The sequence below is a fragment of the Geospiza fortis genome, unplaced genomic scaffold (genome assembly GCF_000277835.1).
Source record: "Geospiza fortis unplaced genomic scaffold, GeoFor_1.0 scaffold81, whole genome shotgun sequence".
Taxonomy (NCBI): Eukaryota; Metazoa; Chordata; class Aves; order Passeriformes; family Thraupidae; genus Geospiza; species Geospiza fortis.
The window spans coordinates 1459284-1475521 of NW_005054318.1; the positions used below are offsets into that span (position 1 = coordinate 1459284).

Consider the following 16238-nt stretch of genomic DNA (forward strand, 5'->3'; position numbering starts at 1 on the left):
CTACAGAAGAATATTTGATGGAATCTCTGATGTAGGCATGCTCTTGGAAAGTGCATTTATTCAAAAAGCAGAAGTCTTCATACCTGGCATTCTCTGTTGGGTCTTCAAAGGGCCCATAACCAAAATAGATGTGCTAGAACACATCTGCAGCCTGAAGTCCAGTGTACCTATGTAGGCTCAGTGAAAAAATCTCTCCTACCAGATAATCAGAAAATAACCCTGTCACATGGATGAAGTAATAGTGATGTGGTGACTAACTTCCTCAGTCATTAGACTGGAAATTTGAAAATGAGGAATTGATGTATTTGCTATATGCTCTTTTACTGGCATTAAGAACTGATAAACTTCCCGAGAAATTGATAGTAGTTACCTGAAAGAATGTTACACCTCCAGTCCTATCAGAAATCAAGGCAATCCTGACAAAGGGAGGAAATTATGCATCTGACTCCCTTGATATCAGAAGGCTAAATAATTACTTTATTATACTATATTATTCCATACTACATTACACTACATCTAAACTGAATCTGCACAAGCACTCAACAGAATCCTGTGACTGTCAGCCCACAGTCCCGACACACACACGTGGATTCAGTAGGTCAGTGAATCAAAACACTCCCACCAGAATCCAGTCACCAATTCCCTTCAGGTAAATAATCTTCCACAACATTCCACATGTTCCAAAACAGGAGCAGTAAATGAGATAAGAATTGTTTTTTTCTTTCTCTGAGGTTCCTTGCTGCGATTCCCAGAACTTATCCTTGGGAAGCTGTGCCTTGCTTTTCTCTGTGAGGAGAAATGCAGCCACACAGTCCCACCATGGACTTGCCTTCTTTTTCAGCAATGTGGTGGAGAAGTGCGTGACGCACGCGTCGCGCGCAGAGCGAGCCCTGCTGATCGACGAGGTGTGCTGCCAGAACGACGGCCCGCACAGTGCCTTATACACCATGATGAAGGACCAGTATGCCAACTATGTCGTGCAGAAGATGATCGACATGGCCGAGCCCGCCCAGAGGAAGATCATCATGCACAAGGTATGGGTGTGCATGCTTGCAGGGATTCAGAAATATGTCTGGATAGCTGTTCTGCCACAGCACCTTTCCCTGCAGATGTAAAACTCAACGCTTCAGTAATCTAGAGCTTGAGGACATTTACCAAGCTCCATGACATTCAGTGGAGCTTGGTAAAGGAGAAAACATTCAGATCTCTGCACTAAGCTAAGAAAGGAAAGTTTCAATAGCTGGATATCATCTCCTGTCTTTGTGCCACCTTTTATGTGAAAATACTTCTAACAGGAAAATGCAGTATCTGTCATCACTATTCATATAACAGGAGAAATACTGGTTTCTCTTTTTATTTCCTGGTTGTGGGTATAAATCCACTCTGCAGTTCCTCCAAAAAGAGAGTCCCATATTTCCTAGCACAGGCACATTTCTACTTAAGAATATCCAGACATGGAGAAGTGTGCTGTTGCCATGATGGCCAGAGGCTATTTAACACAGGGCCTAGGATATTCGTGCAGGAGCTCTGCTTCCCCCAGTCACCAACAGGGCTCTCCAACAAAGTACTGCCTCCGTTTTCCTGCAATAGGAACATCAGTTATTTGATGAGTCAAAATCACCAGTTTTACATTTTTCCAGAAACTTCCAGCACTTTGAAATACAGGCTTCTGGCATCTTTTTGCATATTTTTTCAAAGTGTAGTCACCTTTACTTAAAAGTGTGGATGTTAAAAAAGCCAAACGTGTTTCTTATTACAGATTCGACCCCACATCACGACTCTGCGTAAATACACCTATGGCAAACACATTCTGGCCAAGCTGGAGAAGTATTACCTGAAGAACAGTGCTGATCTGGGGCCAATTGGTGGACCACCAAATGGGATGCTGTAAAAGACAAAGAGAAACAGAAGAAAAATTAAATTGTGAATTATCAAAACCTACAACTTAACTCTAAATGTTCTGATTTTTTTAAATCTATTTATTGACTTTGTTCATCCATTTGTAAAATTTTTATTCTTGTGTATATTTTTGGGGAGTGAATTGTTAAAAAAAATCTCCAGCCCTGATCCGGAGACCTATCAGATTGGATGGCTGGCAAAGCACAGAATGCCTGTATATGATGTAATTGTATCAAAATAGCTGTCACATATTTTGTAAATTTTTACCTTGTAAAGTCACTGAAATAGTTTTTAAAGGGAAAAAGTACAGTATTCTTTTAATACACTGGCTTGCAATCTGGTAGGTCTACCCAGCATCATAGCACAACAGGTTTATAGAGTTGTATATAGAATTAAACCTTATTTTTCCCTTTTGTGTGAAGTCTTTTATACCAGATTAAAATTGATCAGCTGCATAAACATTATTTAACATGTTGAAAAGTTAAGTTGTATTTTGGTGGTTCACAACATCCTATCCAAATAACAAACAGGGCACAGCAAATTAAAGTAGGGAAGAACAGAACAATGGAAACTTTAAAAGACTAGGTTTTGGCACTTGCTGTGGATACAGGTTTTTTTAAATCATGCCCTAAGGTTTTCTCTAGCGATGTATTAAAAATAAAGTGCTGTATATACTTATATATTTAATTGTTGTACAAGGTAGAGGGATTAAAATGATGGTGGTACTTCCATTCAGCAAAGTACTCTGTTGGAAAAGGAGTGAACCTGTATTAACTTTACAGTCAGTTTTACAATGCAGGAAGAGTAGAGATACGTATTTTTTTATTTTGCATATAGAATTGTAAGGATTTGAAAGTGTTGAGCATTTATTTTGCTTTCTCACTGTAGATGCAAAAAATAGGTAATGATAAAGAGAAGGGGCCACTGAAAAGTAAACTTGATAGCTCAACATTTAAGCATGATTGATTAAATATTCAGATAGCTTTTTGCTTCCTATAAATATATGCATTGTATACGTGTAGTTAATAGGTGTAAGTTTACAGTTTGAAAACAAATCTCTCGTTTCGATGTTTATTACAAAGCCTTGCTAATTTAGTAGTGATGCTTACCTTGGTTGTACAGATGTACATTTGTAAACCTTCATGCTGTAAATGTAATTTGTTTTACTCCTTTTTGGGACAAAAATTTGCATTTTAGTGTATATTCATATCCTCATTCCCTTCTTTCCCCCGGCATATAGTGTTGTATAATGTAAATTTATTTCAGCAAATCAAGAGTGATTTTTTTAAAATTCTATCTTTATATGGTTTCAAAAATATTAACCGGCTTTCTTTTTATCTATTGTGAGAAACATTATGTTTTGTTTATAACATAGCTGTTGAATCTGTTCATATGGACACTTTGGGAAATCAATCTGTTCAAATTTTAAATCAGGATAAATAAGCATAGTAAGAAGTGGACTGAAATATTTGGTTATTACAGAAACCAATGCTTCTTCCATCTTAATAAATGTGGCATGAATTTTTTGTACAGAAGAGTACTGTATTTTTGAATAGCCTTCTCGCAGCGTAAAGCAAATATGTATGATACTGTCGATTTTTTTCTCTGGACATATGACATTGTAACAGTAACATAAAGATGATGTACATATACAAGCGGCCTTATGTACATTTCCCAATGATCTTTTTAAGGCAGAATTGTGACCATATGTGTATAATTAAAATCCTTTTTAATCCTTTGCCTATGGAAATATTTTGGAAAAAGCTTACTTTGTATATTCAGTTTCTGAAAGATAAAGAAAGTGCTTTGTATGTTGTTGAAGTAAGTATTTTGTGTAAAATGTTCATTTGGATGGCTTAACCTAAAGTTTTGATCAGCGTGGTAGTTTGGAAACAACGTCTTGAGCATTGATCAAATAAAAGGCTGTTTTGGTAGGGGTGTGATCTTGAGAAAGAAAATAGTAGTGGTACAAACTTGTATGAGGAATTCTGTCATGTTACTGTTGGTACCAGGGTTACATAACTGTTATCTAGCAGACATCTGAGGCGCTGCGTTTCTAATGGTAGTAAGAACTCCTTGATAGGCAAATGGCAAAATCTCTTCCAGCCTACTTCCAGTGCCTGCATGAAGTGAAGTAGGAGGCCTCGTTGTTTTGAGTAAGCACAATTCTAATTGCCAAGTAGTTTTTGCATGGCAGTTCACAAAATTCCTCCCCAGAGGTACCAGTCCAGTCATTGGAGCCAGAGCTTTCCTGTAAGTCACCCAAAGGATGACTTTGAGCCACTCTTTGGACACATCAATTCTCAGTGACTGTCTTTACCCTGTGAACCTGTGCCGTGTGTTATAATCCACAGAGCCGGCATTACTTCCAACACCTAAGACAGTACAGCAGGCTTTTGGTTATGTCCAGGCAGAAACTGATAATGTCCCTGCAGCACTCATGCCATGGTTGAATTTAAACAGTCCTGTAACTGTCATCCTTGGTGCTTTCAATATCTTGAGTATAATCTTCCACTTGCTCTCTTGAGATCATTTGTGCACAAATTCTATCCAAGAACATGAAAATCACTGGATTTCCTTGCAACTATTTTAGGGTTTGGGTAGAACCACTAGACTTTTTGCTCAAGTATTGCTTTTTGATATAGATTGTTTACGGACCAGTTTGATTAGGTTTGACTCCAGGTGGCTCGTATTGAATAATGTAATGTTCACGTGTATATACTGTAAAAATCAAAATGAAAATGTGTGAATAACACTGTGTGAAATATATCTGGTCTTGCGTTTTTCCTGTAGGAAAGCAGCCATATTCTCATGTGACTTACCTGTGTCTGTGGAGCTCAGCTTTGGGAAGGAAGGTGCTCGCTCACTTCTTCTGATGGGAATTGGGCAATTATTGAAGAACCCTGGATTAGATAATTAAATTTTCAGAGGGGCGCTTTTGAGCAGCTAAACCTTCCTATTTTATTCATTGTCTTTACTGATGCCTAGTTAGAGCTACAGCCTGGTGAAGAACTGTCACCAGGCTGTAGCTTTAACTAGGCATCAGTACATCCTTGGATGCAGGATGAGTTCAGGAGCATTTGAGCTTTCAAATGAGAGAAGAGGTTGTTAGCACTCTGTGGCATCCCTGGATCCACACTCATTTCTGTTACTGCCCAGGAGGTTTTGCAAAAGACCATTTTTAGCTGAAGGTGTGAAGTGGACTGACAGCACAGGAAATGAGCCTGGTGGGAAATAACTCGCCTAAGGGGCCCCTGTGGACAGAACAGTCATAATGCCCATCCCTCCATCCTTTTCCATCAGAGCATGGAGAAAATTGAGGTTTTGGGGTCATAATGCGTAGACGTTTAAAAACGCTGATGCAAATTCAGAAACCAATTTAGTCACTGTTCTCTCTTCTCCAAGGGACATGCATTTGGAGAGATGCTTATGGCTCACCACAGCACAGCAGTGAGGTTGGGCTCCATGGGAGTGTTTGATGCTCAGCATTCCAATAACTGGGAAAGTGGGTTAACAGTGGGGTGATGACAACTCCACTATGTCATTGGGGAAGCTGAGAGAATGCAAAAGCATTTTAACATCTAGTGACTGGTCATTGAAACTGCAGATTGCATGCAAGTCATGCACCTGGGGGGAAAACTCAGGGCAAAGGACAGAGCAGCACTGCCCCTGCAGCCAGGGTGGCCACAGCACTCCAGTGAGGAGTTCTGCATGGAGCGGTGCCTGAGCATCCTGTGTCCTGAGAGTGGCAGACCCTGCCCCCGTGGTGACACAGTTCTGCTGCTTGAGGAAGGAAAGGGGAGCACCATGAGCTGTGTGGTCTGAGCTGTTGCAGCCCGCGGCAGGGCAGGAGTGGCTGTTGGTTTGTTAACACAGCGGTTCACGTCATTCCAAGCTGCCAGTACCACCTAAGTGTCATTAGTCTGTGGGCAGCGCCGATGTGATGAGCTACAGGCAGTGCTTCACTCAGCCCAAACAGTTTCAGATACACAGGCACTATCTGTGCCCAAAGGATGCTGATTCAAGCACCTCTTGGCTTGGGAATGAGGAAGCTTGGTTCCTGTCAGGGATATATCCCTCTTGGGGCTCTGCTTGGTTCCTGATGTTGGGCTAGGGAGGTGTAGGAGAACTCGGCAAGCATAGATCCTGCCACCCAGGAAGAGACAATCTGAGAGATGCTGCGGAGTGAGCCTGGGGTGTTTGTTCTCCTGTGCAGCAGAGCACCCCAGGCCACCCCAACTCCATCACCAGAAGGGGTTAAAAGCCAGAACTGTTGTCACAGAAAGAGTCACACGTGGAAAGGATGGAAGGATGTCTGTCCATCCAGTGTTGATAGTCCTCCAGAGCTGATACAGGACGTGGGCCTTCCTGAGCTAGTGCAGGAAAGGCAGTAACTGCTTTGGCCAGGAGAATGAACCAGATCCCAACATCGCACATTAGTGTCAGAACACAGAGGCTGTGAGGTGGGGGAGAGACCACCCTGCACCGAGGCAGGGAGGGATAGGAAAAACCAATCACAAAACCACAATCACAAACACAGTCAAAACCTCCTTTCTAATCAGCCTAGTCCCCATAACAATCTACATTTACTCAGGGACAGAAAGCCTCACCTCTCTATGAGAATGAAAATTCATCACTAACTTCAAAATCCCTATCAGCCTAAAAATAGACTTTTACTCCCTCACCTTCTTCCCCATTGCACTATTCGTGTCATGATCCATCCTACAATTCGCATCATGATACATAGCCTCAGACCCCTACATCACAAAATTCTTCACCTACCTACTATTCTTCCTAATCGCCATACTCATTCTAATCATCGCCAACAACCTATTTGTCCTATTCATCGGCTGAGAAGGAGTCAGAATCATATCCTTCCTACTAATCAGCTGATGACACGGCCGAGCAGAAGCTAACACTGCCGCCCTCCAAGCCGTACTCTACAACCGAATCGGAGACGTCGGACTTATCCTCTGCATAGCATGACTTGCCTCCACTATAACTGCTGGTGCTCCTCAGTGAGGAGGTGCACGGGCGTTTCCTCCGTTGGACGGAGCCTGCTCCCTCTGCAGGCTCGCTCTGTGGTTAGGGAACTTGCCCAGCAAACGAGATGCTTGAATTAGTTTCCATTACCAGCCTCAGGGTTTTGAACCCACCTCCCTCATTTCACAAGCATTTTCCTCACCACAAGGAGCTGGGCGGGTTTACTTTCTACTCCTAAATTTGGGCTGGGCTTTTAGCACAGCTCGAACCATTCATTGCATCACAAAGAGCACAAGATGGAGCATGACTCCTAAAGCACGCAGGTGGGAGTTGGAAGTTCTGCGCCTGAGATCCTTGTCTCCACCTCGATTCTCCCAGACTCACTTAATGCAAAATATATCTCGGGAGCAGCATTCCCCCATCATTATAAGACTGGAAACTTTCCAGAGGCTTTATAAAAGGCAGCTGAAATGCAGGAAGACCTTTTCTAAAGACCCTCTTTCTTTCATTAATAAGAACAAACATTGGAATAAAACGTTCTGCTTCTCACCAGCATCAGTACTCTGGGCACAGGAGGCCTTCTGTCTCTTGCTCTTCTGCTTGCACAGTGCCTACCCAACCCCAAACTCCCCAGATGTGCAAACAAGAGCCGGGGCACATTGGAGGTGACACAGCTGGTGTGCAAGAACACCGGGTGGGCGGGGAGAAACCCCTCACATAACTGAGCCCTAATGAGCTTCGTTTGAGCTTCAGACCTGCCTGGAGGGCTCAGATTTCCTGGCAGCCGCACAGCACCGCAGCCCTTCCTCAGCCTGGCTGCTGGATCTTTTCCCAGCCCAGCCTCGGGGAGCGAGGCAGCCCTGCCCCAGCACAGCCGTGCTCAGGTGCTGGAGGCTGGGGGAGGACTGCCTGCTTGTCTGCTGATCACAGGGCAGGTTCACACGCTGCAGCTTCACAAACGCTCTGCAGGTCGTACCCACAGCAGCAGAGCTGCCCCAGTACCTGAGTGCCACACAGGAGTGTCACCCGTGGGCACTGGGGGACATTGGCCAAGCCTGCTGAGCTCCCTTTCCTTACAGGTGATGTTGGCTGAGCCTTCTCAGGCTGCGAAGCCACTGTCTGCTCCTGTCAAAGGGCTTCCCTCAGTGTTGGGGAAGCAGAACAATTGCAGGTATCAAAGTAAAGATCTCCAAAAACATACAACTGCTCACTGAGGGCTAATGGGAACAAAGAAGGGAAGTGTTACGGCAAGGGAACACACAGGTGGTGGCAGGCACACACAGGTGGTGGCAGAAAGCACTGGCTAGCAAAGGAGATGATGACAGCACATTTCACAGCTATATTCTCTTCTCCCAAATATAGGCACCCCATTCCCTGTCTAAACTGGAGGATCAAAAATTCGAGGTTCCCTGGTGGGAATGAAGACTCCTCTTTCCTCCCCTGTATAAGTAAACCTTATCTCCCTTTCTCTAAGACAGCTAAAATACAACATCAGAAAGTATTTCCATTCCTCCCTGCACAGGATCAGTTCAGGAGGAGAGGTTTTGGGAGGCCATCTGTTCATACAGGTTGGATCTTGGAGAGGGATTCAGCCCCTTTGCCTAGGTCTGCCTAGATGCTGTTCCTTGCTCCACACCTGTGTGGGAACTGGATCCAGAGGCTGGTACAATAACCACAGCAATCACTCAGTAAGCAAGAATCAGAGGGCTGAAGCTGGGCTGAGGAGCTGAGGACGGGCAAACTCAGTGCAAATCACAGAGTTCATTCCAACCCCTTGCATGGAGGGGTGGATGAATGGAGCAGAGTTCAGCCCTATCAGAGATCCAAGCTATACACTGATCTCTTTCAAGTGGGCCATTTGGCTCTTAAAAAGCCTTTTTGTATGAAAGCTCACCATCTTAAGTACTCCAAAACTCACATGATGTCTCCTGTTTCCTTGAAACATCATGTGTCTCATGAGAACTAAGGGTTTGATTATTCATCCCAGTTTGGGAGTCATACAAGTTCACATGCTGCAGGGAAAGGGTCTGTCATGCAGCCCTACCCCATGTGCCACCCCCTCCACATGCAGGGAGCCAAAAGTCCAGAGGTCTGATCAGGGTGTTCAACCCAGCCCACATTTCTGTGAAGTGCTGCACAGCCCTCACTAGCCACTTGCAGAAGGGATACCCCCACAGGGCCATGCAGCTATGGGGGAAATACCATCCCAGTTTAAAACCAAATCTGTTCAAATGTGGATGCTCCCAGGCAGACTCATCCACTGGGAACAGATCCTATTGCATACTTAGGGATCTGGTGCCATTGGAGGAACCCTTGAGCATCCAAGACACCTGGGCAGGGCAGGGAAACATTCCCTAGGAGCTTGCCTCAGCCAAACCTTCTATTCCAGCAGAACGTCTTAGATGGCACTGGACACCTTGATATACACAGTTGGTCTCTTCACCTAGCACATACCAGGAATCAGTAAGCAACATTTTAAAAATCAATGGTTAAAAGGAGGAAGAAGAGAAGGGAGGGAGGGAAGAGAAGGCAGGACTAGCCCCTAAGGGTTTGTTGGGAGTGGGAGTGAGAACAATTTTATACTGAAGAATGGAATGGGATGAGAGGTGGTAAAATAAAGCATCTACATCTACACACACACACAAAACTTCTGCAATCACAGTGCAATAAACAATCATAAGGACCTTTTGGATTACAAATAATGGGAGAAGGGGAGGGGAAGGCAGAAGGAGCACCTTGAAAACCAAATGATGCTTTTAAAAAGTACATAATATAGTAATAATAGTAAAAAGACACTTTATGCATTGCAAAACCTTCATTCCAGGCCCTCCTGTGAAGTACCGCTAATTTCACAGTCAGCTAAAAAGAAACCAAACTAAAAAAAACGGAAACAAACGAGAATAAAATATGAAGCAATTAAAATATCTGTGTTCACTCCCTGTTGCAAATATCTTTGTTCACCCAAAGTCAGTGCTGTCATAGTGGAGCAGGCACCAGGCATACATTCCACGGTAAGCTGAAACCCGTGGTAAACCCACAGCTTTCTCTTCCCCACAGATATGTGGGTCAGCAGTGCAGGAACCTCCCCACTGCCCAATCGGGGTTACAGCCCGGTAACCGCTACAGGGTTACAGGGTTACAGCTCCCCTCCTTCCCTCCTGCTCCTCACCCATGTATGTGCCCTGCTGTGCCCCTGCCCTGCTCCCTGTGGCCCTGTGCCCGTCCCCAGTGGGACAGATGCCCCCATGGAGGTGGCTCAGCCACAGGAAGGTGCTGGCAGGCAGACACTGGACCACAGCTCAGTCTCTGCCTCAGCTTTGCACCTGCACCACCCCTGCAGCACCGATCCACCAGGGGTAGGAGCATCCCCACCCGGGGTAGGGGCTTCCCCACCCCCGGGAGCCAGGATGAGAGATGAGAGATGAGGCAGGATGGGTGGGATCGGTGGTGAATCAATGCTCTGACAGCCAGGGCCGGGAGGCACTTGGCACCGCCTGGAGGGGTCGGCCAGGAGTGACTGCACTCAGCCCTCAGCCAGGGCTGCCGACGCCTGCGGGAGGGGGTAAGTGGCCTTGAAATGCTAAGTGAAGGGTGATAATTGCAGCGAGATGCATCCGTTTGGTTAATCAGGAAGAAAACCTGTGTGTTGTGTCGTATCAATTTCACCACTTAGTCACCACTGGTGGCAAGAGGAAATGGTAAAATCTGTGGCTGGCCCCAGAGCCATCATTCCTCAAAGACCTTCAGCCAGTCTGGGGTCCAGATCACCTCAGCTTGATGAATACATAAAAAAAACAACAGTATTTTTTACAATGTTCCACATATCTATTCTAATCAGCTGTTACTGAAATGGAACTAAAATCTCTGATGCAGCCTAGCCCTGCTCTCACAACTGCTCTGCTGCAGCATCTGCTTCTCCCAAGACCAGCTTTTTTGCATACGTAGGAGTATTAAACCTGCTTTGGCAGAATTCCTGAAGTTAAACGTGCTTACTCAAATTCTCCATGCAGCAGAAACACCTAACTCAAGACACTTGGCTGTTTAAAGGTGGCAGTCTTGAAACTTATAGTCAACATGTTTCATGTGGACCAAATACTTTGGCAAATATTTTGGCTAAAACACTTCCATTTTTTCCTTCATTTGGAACTTTTTGACAAGGAGTACCGCTCTAGTTTGTGCAAAAACTGATAGGGGTATGTTGTATGTTGGGTATGGCCAGAGAGGAACAGGGACCACATTCCACAAGGAGAACTTTTATTAAAGTTCTGTGCAAGTTATTCAAGTATAACCTATCATAAGATAGAGCATAAGCCTCTACAGCAAATCAGGACAATAAAGGAATACAGAGAAAATACAGGAGGCCTTTGACAAGAGATTAAATCTCATTTGATCTGGAGTCCCCATCTCCCCCAGGCAAATAATGGGTCTCTGTGACACTGCCAGAGCCAGCTGTAGGATTAAAAATACACATATTTTATTGTCACTTATTGAGGAACTATAAAAGCACCAGTATCACAGTTCCTATTTTGCAGGGTGGCAGGCAGCTGTACAGGGTCCAACTTCTCTCATGGTCAGAGCATGTGCAACTCAGGCAATCTGAAAAACTTCTTCTCAGCACTTCTCCAGTGAACACATGAAGAAAGGTCCTGTCCCCAGGGCAACCACAGGATCAGTGGAAACCTCCCCTGGAGGAGCAGGGTGGCTGCCAGAGGAGAAGGCAGCAGGTACCAAGCAGGGGGTGCTGTGGAAACAGGTTAGCTCTGTCCTCCCTGTGCTGCTTGCCTTTTCTCCAAAGCTCCCAGCACTGCCTGCCTGTATGTTCCTGGGAGTCATGATACCCTTCTCTCCATGCTCATTTTCATGCCAGGACAAATCCCATTCTGTGCTCAAATTATTTAGGGTCACGGAGGTCGAGGGATCACGCACTGCAAACCAGCATGAGTCACCATGAGTGAGCTGCCCTGAGCTGACCACGGGTAAGAGCATCACAGAAAGGCAGCAGAGCATCTCCCTGGGCAAGGGAAAGAACAACAAAAAAAGTGGTTATTCAGGTGAGTGCTTTCAGAAATACCTGCCTAGTCCACAAGGTCTGAAAGTGGTGGGCGAAAATTGTTGAACAGTGAAAGCAGCATCCAGTACTACAGGAAAAGGCCTCATTAAGAGAGAGCGAGTCAGTCTTTTCTTGTGGGCAACACCCGTGTAACTGCAGGCTAATGGGAAACCCCTCCGTAGGTTTTCATGCACCAGCCCCCAAAATCCAGCTCTGAGGCTCTCTGGAATGAGCATGCAGGATCCTACCAGGCCCTCACATGCAGCATCAAAGCAATGCAGCTGCTTTCATTACAGCTGTTTATGAAAACTATCACAAAAGTGGCATGCCACTGCCAGCTGAGCTTTTGCCAAAGGAAGCTCTGCTTAATTAGGTCAAGAATTATTTGGTTAGTGGCACAGACATATTTATATGTAGTTTTCAGTGTCCACACAGAAGTTCTCACTAGCAGAACAAAGGGAAAAGGGATAGAGGAGAAAGAAAAAGGTCAGCAAACTCTTGGGAGAGGCAGCCAAGTTGATTCAATTAGGAAGTATAAAGCCAACACTACTGCTACCCTAACACTTGGACCATTACACTTTGCATTGTTTAAGTGGAAATAAACCCCAACCTCTGATTTTTTACAAGATTTATTCTTGTCCAAGTAAGCAAGGTCATCCTTTCCATGAGAGCATTGCACCAGGAGAAGAAAGGAGATCAGAGCAGACATGGCCTCAGGCTAACTGCACACTCCACACCTTAGGGTGGGCCACAGGGAGTCTCCTCCGGTCTCTCACTTCCTGGCAGTGCAAGCCAGGAGGAGATGGGATTGCTCAGAGGCGTCTGACTCACTGCAAAGGCGGCTGGACAGAACAGGCAAAATCAGATATCACTGTGCAAGCAAACTGGGTGCGTTCAGGTGATCCTGCTGCAAGTCACAGCTGCATGTGAAAGGGTCAGAATCAATTATTTCTACATCAGTGCAAAAGGACGCCCAAACCAAAAGGCACAGAATTTGCCAAGGCATGCAAGGAGATAGGAAGAGCTAATTGTATTTGGTGCCACCAGCCTGAACAAAGAGAAATGGCCTGGTGAATAGGGGACCTAGTGAGCAATGGCCCCTGTGTCTGGGACCCAGAAGACGAGTAGCACAATGGCTGGACGCCAAATGTTGCACTCTGGCAGACAAGATCTTGGTAATCTGAGGCTGAAGATCCAGCTAGCTTCCTCTTCAGACTCATTCTTAATGCTTGTATTGGTTTAATGGCTGGGCAGATTGCTCCTTTGTTACTGCATGGAGTTAGAAAGAGAAGGATGTGGTGTGGGCCATGGATAATAGAGGCACTGGCCTGAGGAACTTGAAAGAGGAAGGAGAAGCTCCAAGCTAGCAGCAAATGAAACTTTGCAAGTCTTCCTGGTCTACACAGTCTCCAAATAGGTCACCAGTCACACTGTCCTAACCTACTCCTGTCAGGACAATCCTTCCTCTTCCATCTACAGGTATCAGCTCACTGATCAAAGCTTGTTGTCAGCTCACCATTCTTGGGCATCATGCATGGGAAAAACCCTGACGTTGAAGGAACTGTCAGTGACAGTACTTTGCCCTTCCCAGACACCATCCCTTTTTTTTGGGTGCATCTCCCACCTCACTCCGATAAGTTTCTAGGGCAGACTGAATCTGAATGCTTTTAACTAAATATATTTAACATCCTGTTACTACCCCATATGTCCAGAGGCACCCTCTTTCCTCTCTGTGCTGTTCAGCAATCACCACTGAAATTCAGGGTTTCACCTAAAGCCTTGCTTACATCTTATACCTGAGAAGTGAAACACACACTGTGGGTTTCCTGTTCTTACAGATCCCCTTTAGCCAACTGAGCTACCACACAGGGGGAAAACCAGACTTCTTTCTCTGTCACAAAAACAACAACGAGGAAAATGGTAACCATCACCTCAGAAGCCAGCTACCTGAAGCCAACCAGAAATAGCACATGTGAGCAGTGAGCTGTAACCTCAGCAGGTGGGCAGCCTGGACACTTACAGCAATCTCAATACTTGCATAGCCTCCCACTGTGTGTTAGGGAATATATTTTTCTTCTCCATCCCAAGATGTCTGGCTGTAGCATACTTAAACGAGTTTGTCAGCTGATGAAATCATTGAGATGTGATGTGTAAGTCTGTCCAGCTTGATGCCACAGGTACAGTTCAGCCCTTGTTAAGGAACTCAAAGCAGAATCTAACCCTTTTTCTAACACTACCCCACCTGGTCACAGACCATTAATGAGCCATCTAAGGACACACGGCACCAGGCTTCAGGAGCCATCCATCAGTCACCTGCTCTGCAGGCTGCACTGCTGCTGATGTGCAGCTTGAGGTGAGGACACAGAGTAGCAGCGGCATATCCTCACACACTACTGTGGGTGGCTCTGACACCTGGCAAGCCAGGCAGGCAGCTCCTGCTGCTGTGTGACACTCACATTCATCGGGGCAGGGGACAATGGCTTCTCCTCCAGAGCCCATTGCAGAAGGGTGGTGGTTGCCCAACAGCAGCAGTTGCCATCCCTGCTCCTGGCTCGCCTCTGGTGGTGGCAGAAGCAGTGAGCAGGATTCCTCCCATGGCTGTGTTTCCTCTCTTCCCATGGCAGCACACAGTTCAAACCAGCTCCTTTTCCCCAAGGAGACTGAGTTCAATTGGGCTACACTGCTGGAAGCCCTTGATCCAATTCTGGGAAATCCCCACAGCTCCACTGTACTGGGCAGAGGCAACAAGCTCCTATGATCCCCTGAGCTCCAGGCTGCCAAGAAACTCCTCTCCATACAAGTCTCATCTGGCTTTTCAGCATGGAGTTCTTTTGACTGAAACCACAATACTTAACATGCTTCAATGATCAAGCGGAGGGCACGGGAATGTCACTGAAAACACTTGGCTTCCAAACACTGCATTGTTCTTCTCTCACCCCATTCACAGATCCCAACCAGAACATCCCAATCATGCTCTAAACCTTTCCTGGCCAATCCAACAAGAAGCACCACAGTCCTATTTGATTGAGGACACACACAGGCCCACGCTGGCATGAAACCCAGTGCCACTCAACACCAGTAGTGCTTGCCACTGCTCTCAGGAGTGCTCTGGAAGTGTTCCCTCCCTCCAGTGTGCTGCCAGGGTCCACCAGATGCAGCCTTGGCCAAAATGACCCCTGATCCATCAAAATCTGCTGAGAAGGCTGGCTGTGCCAAGCATACACTTTCTGATTCCCAGTAATGACCACACAGATGGATGTCACCACTCGCCCATCAAGTCTGGATGACATTTTCAGCCTTGTGCTCTGCAGACCCCAGCACCAAGCACCTCTGACCCAAGCCCTGTCCCAAAAGTCTCATGTCCAATGTTCTGGTGGCACCAGGTCCAAGACATGGCAGGAAGAAGAATCTGGTGGCCACTGCTCACGTGAGGGAAAGGTGGGGTGGTAGAAGCTGCATGAGTAATTTAAGAGAGAGGGAAAGAAAGCAAGGTAATTAAAGATGTGATAAAATCTCAACAGTTTTAGCCACATTGAATATCCAATTAGGGCTACAAAGCCTTTGGGGTACAGCTGTGGGAAGGGATCCTGGATCTGGCACAGATTGACCAACACCCACCGAGAGCCTCCAGAGCAACCAAGAAACACCAGTTAAGGCTCTTTTTTGGTTACCCCTCTCCCCAGCAGCTCCAGGGCAGCAGGGCCCAGCAGCTGCAGCCTTAACCACATCCCTCATCCATCCAGCTGTGCCATGGCCATGCTGTGCCTATTGGCCATATGGCCAGTGTGTGCTGCTACAGCTTCCAGCAGCTGTAAAAGTTCCTAAAAACTGCTTTCTTTTTTTTCTAAATAATATTTGCACACACATTCAGCTGCATTGTTTATAGCAAACATTTCAACATGTGCTGGCACAAGCAGAGAAAATAAAACAAGACAAATGAATGGACTGGAACAGGAACTCCAGCCCTGACCCCGTGGAAGGGTGATACAATTCGTCCTGCAGTGTGTTTTTGCTGGATGGTTGTCGCCTCATTTTTGCCATCCTCGGTGGGACGTGCGAAGACCAAGCCACAGCAGCACTGAAGTCGCTTTTAACTCCAGAAAAAAAAAGGGCGAGTTGCAGGAGGGCGCTTCTTTCAAAGCGGCATTTTTTGCCGCAAACTTCTCACAGCATTTTACGCTGCCAGAAATCCCGTTCCGAGCAGCAGAAAAACGCGTGCACGAAGGCACGGGCAGAGGCTGTGGGGCCGGCCCCGGGGACCCGAGGGCAGGAGGGAAGACACCTCACTACCCCAGACACGAATTTT

At 46.0% G+C, this 16238-nt stretch overlaps 1 protein-coding gene across 7 annotated transcripts in view; it reads left to right on the top strand.

Annotated features, from left to right (window-relative positions):
- Positions 1-4668, top strand: part of PUM2 (pumilio RNA binding family member 2) — a 69253-nt gene extending 64585 nt beyond the window's left edge. For all 7 annotated transcript variants that reach the window (XM_014306747.2, XM_014306748.2, XM_014306743.2 and 4 more), the window contains 2 exons: positions 842-1034; positions 1760-4668. In XM_014306747.2, the coding sequence (XP_014162222.1) occupies positions 842-1034; positions 1760-1891 (325 nt within the window). In that variant the 3' untranslated portion in view covers positions 1892-4668. The remainder of the gene's footprint in view (positions 1-841; positions 1035-1759) is intronic.
- The last annotated feature ends 11570 nt before the right edge of the window (positions 4669-16238 follow it).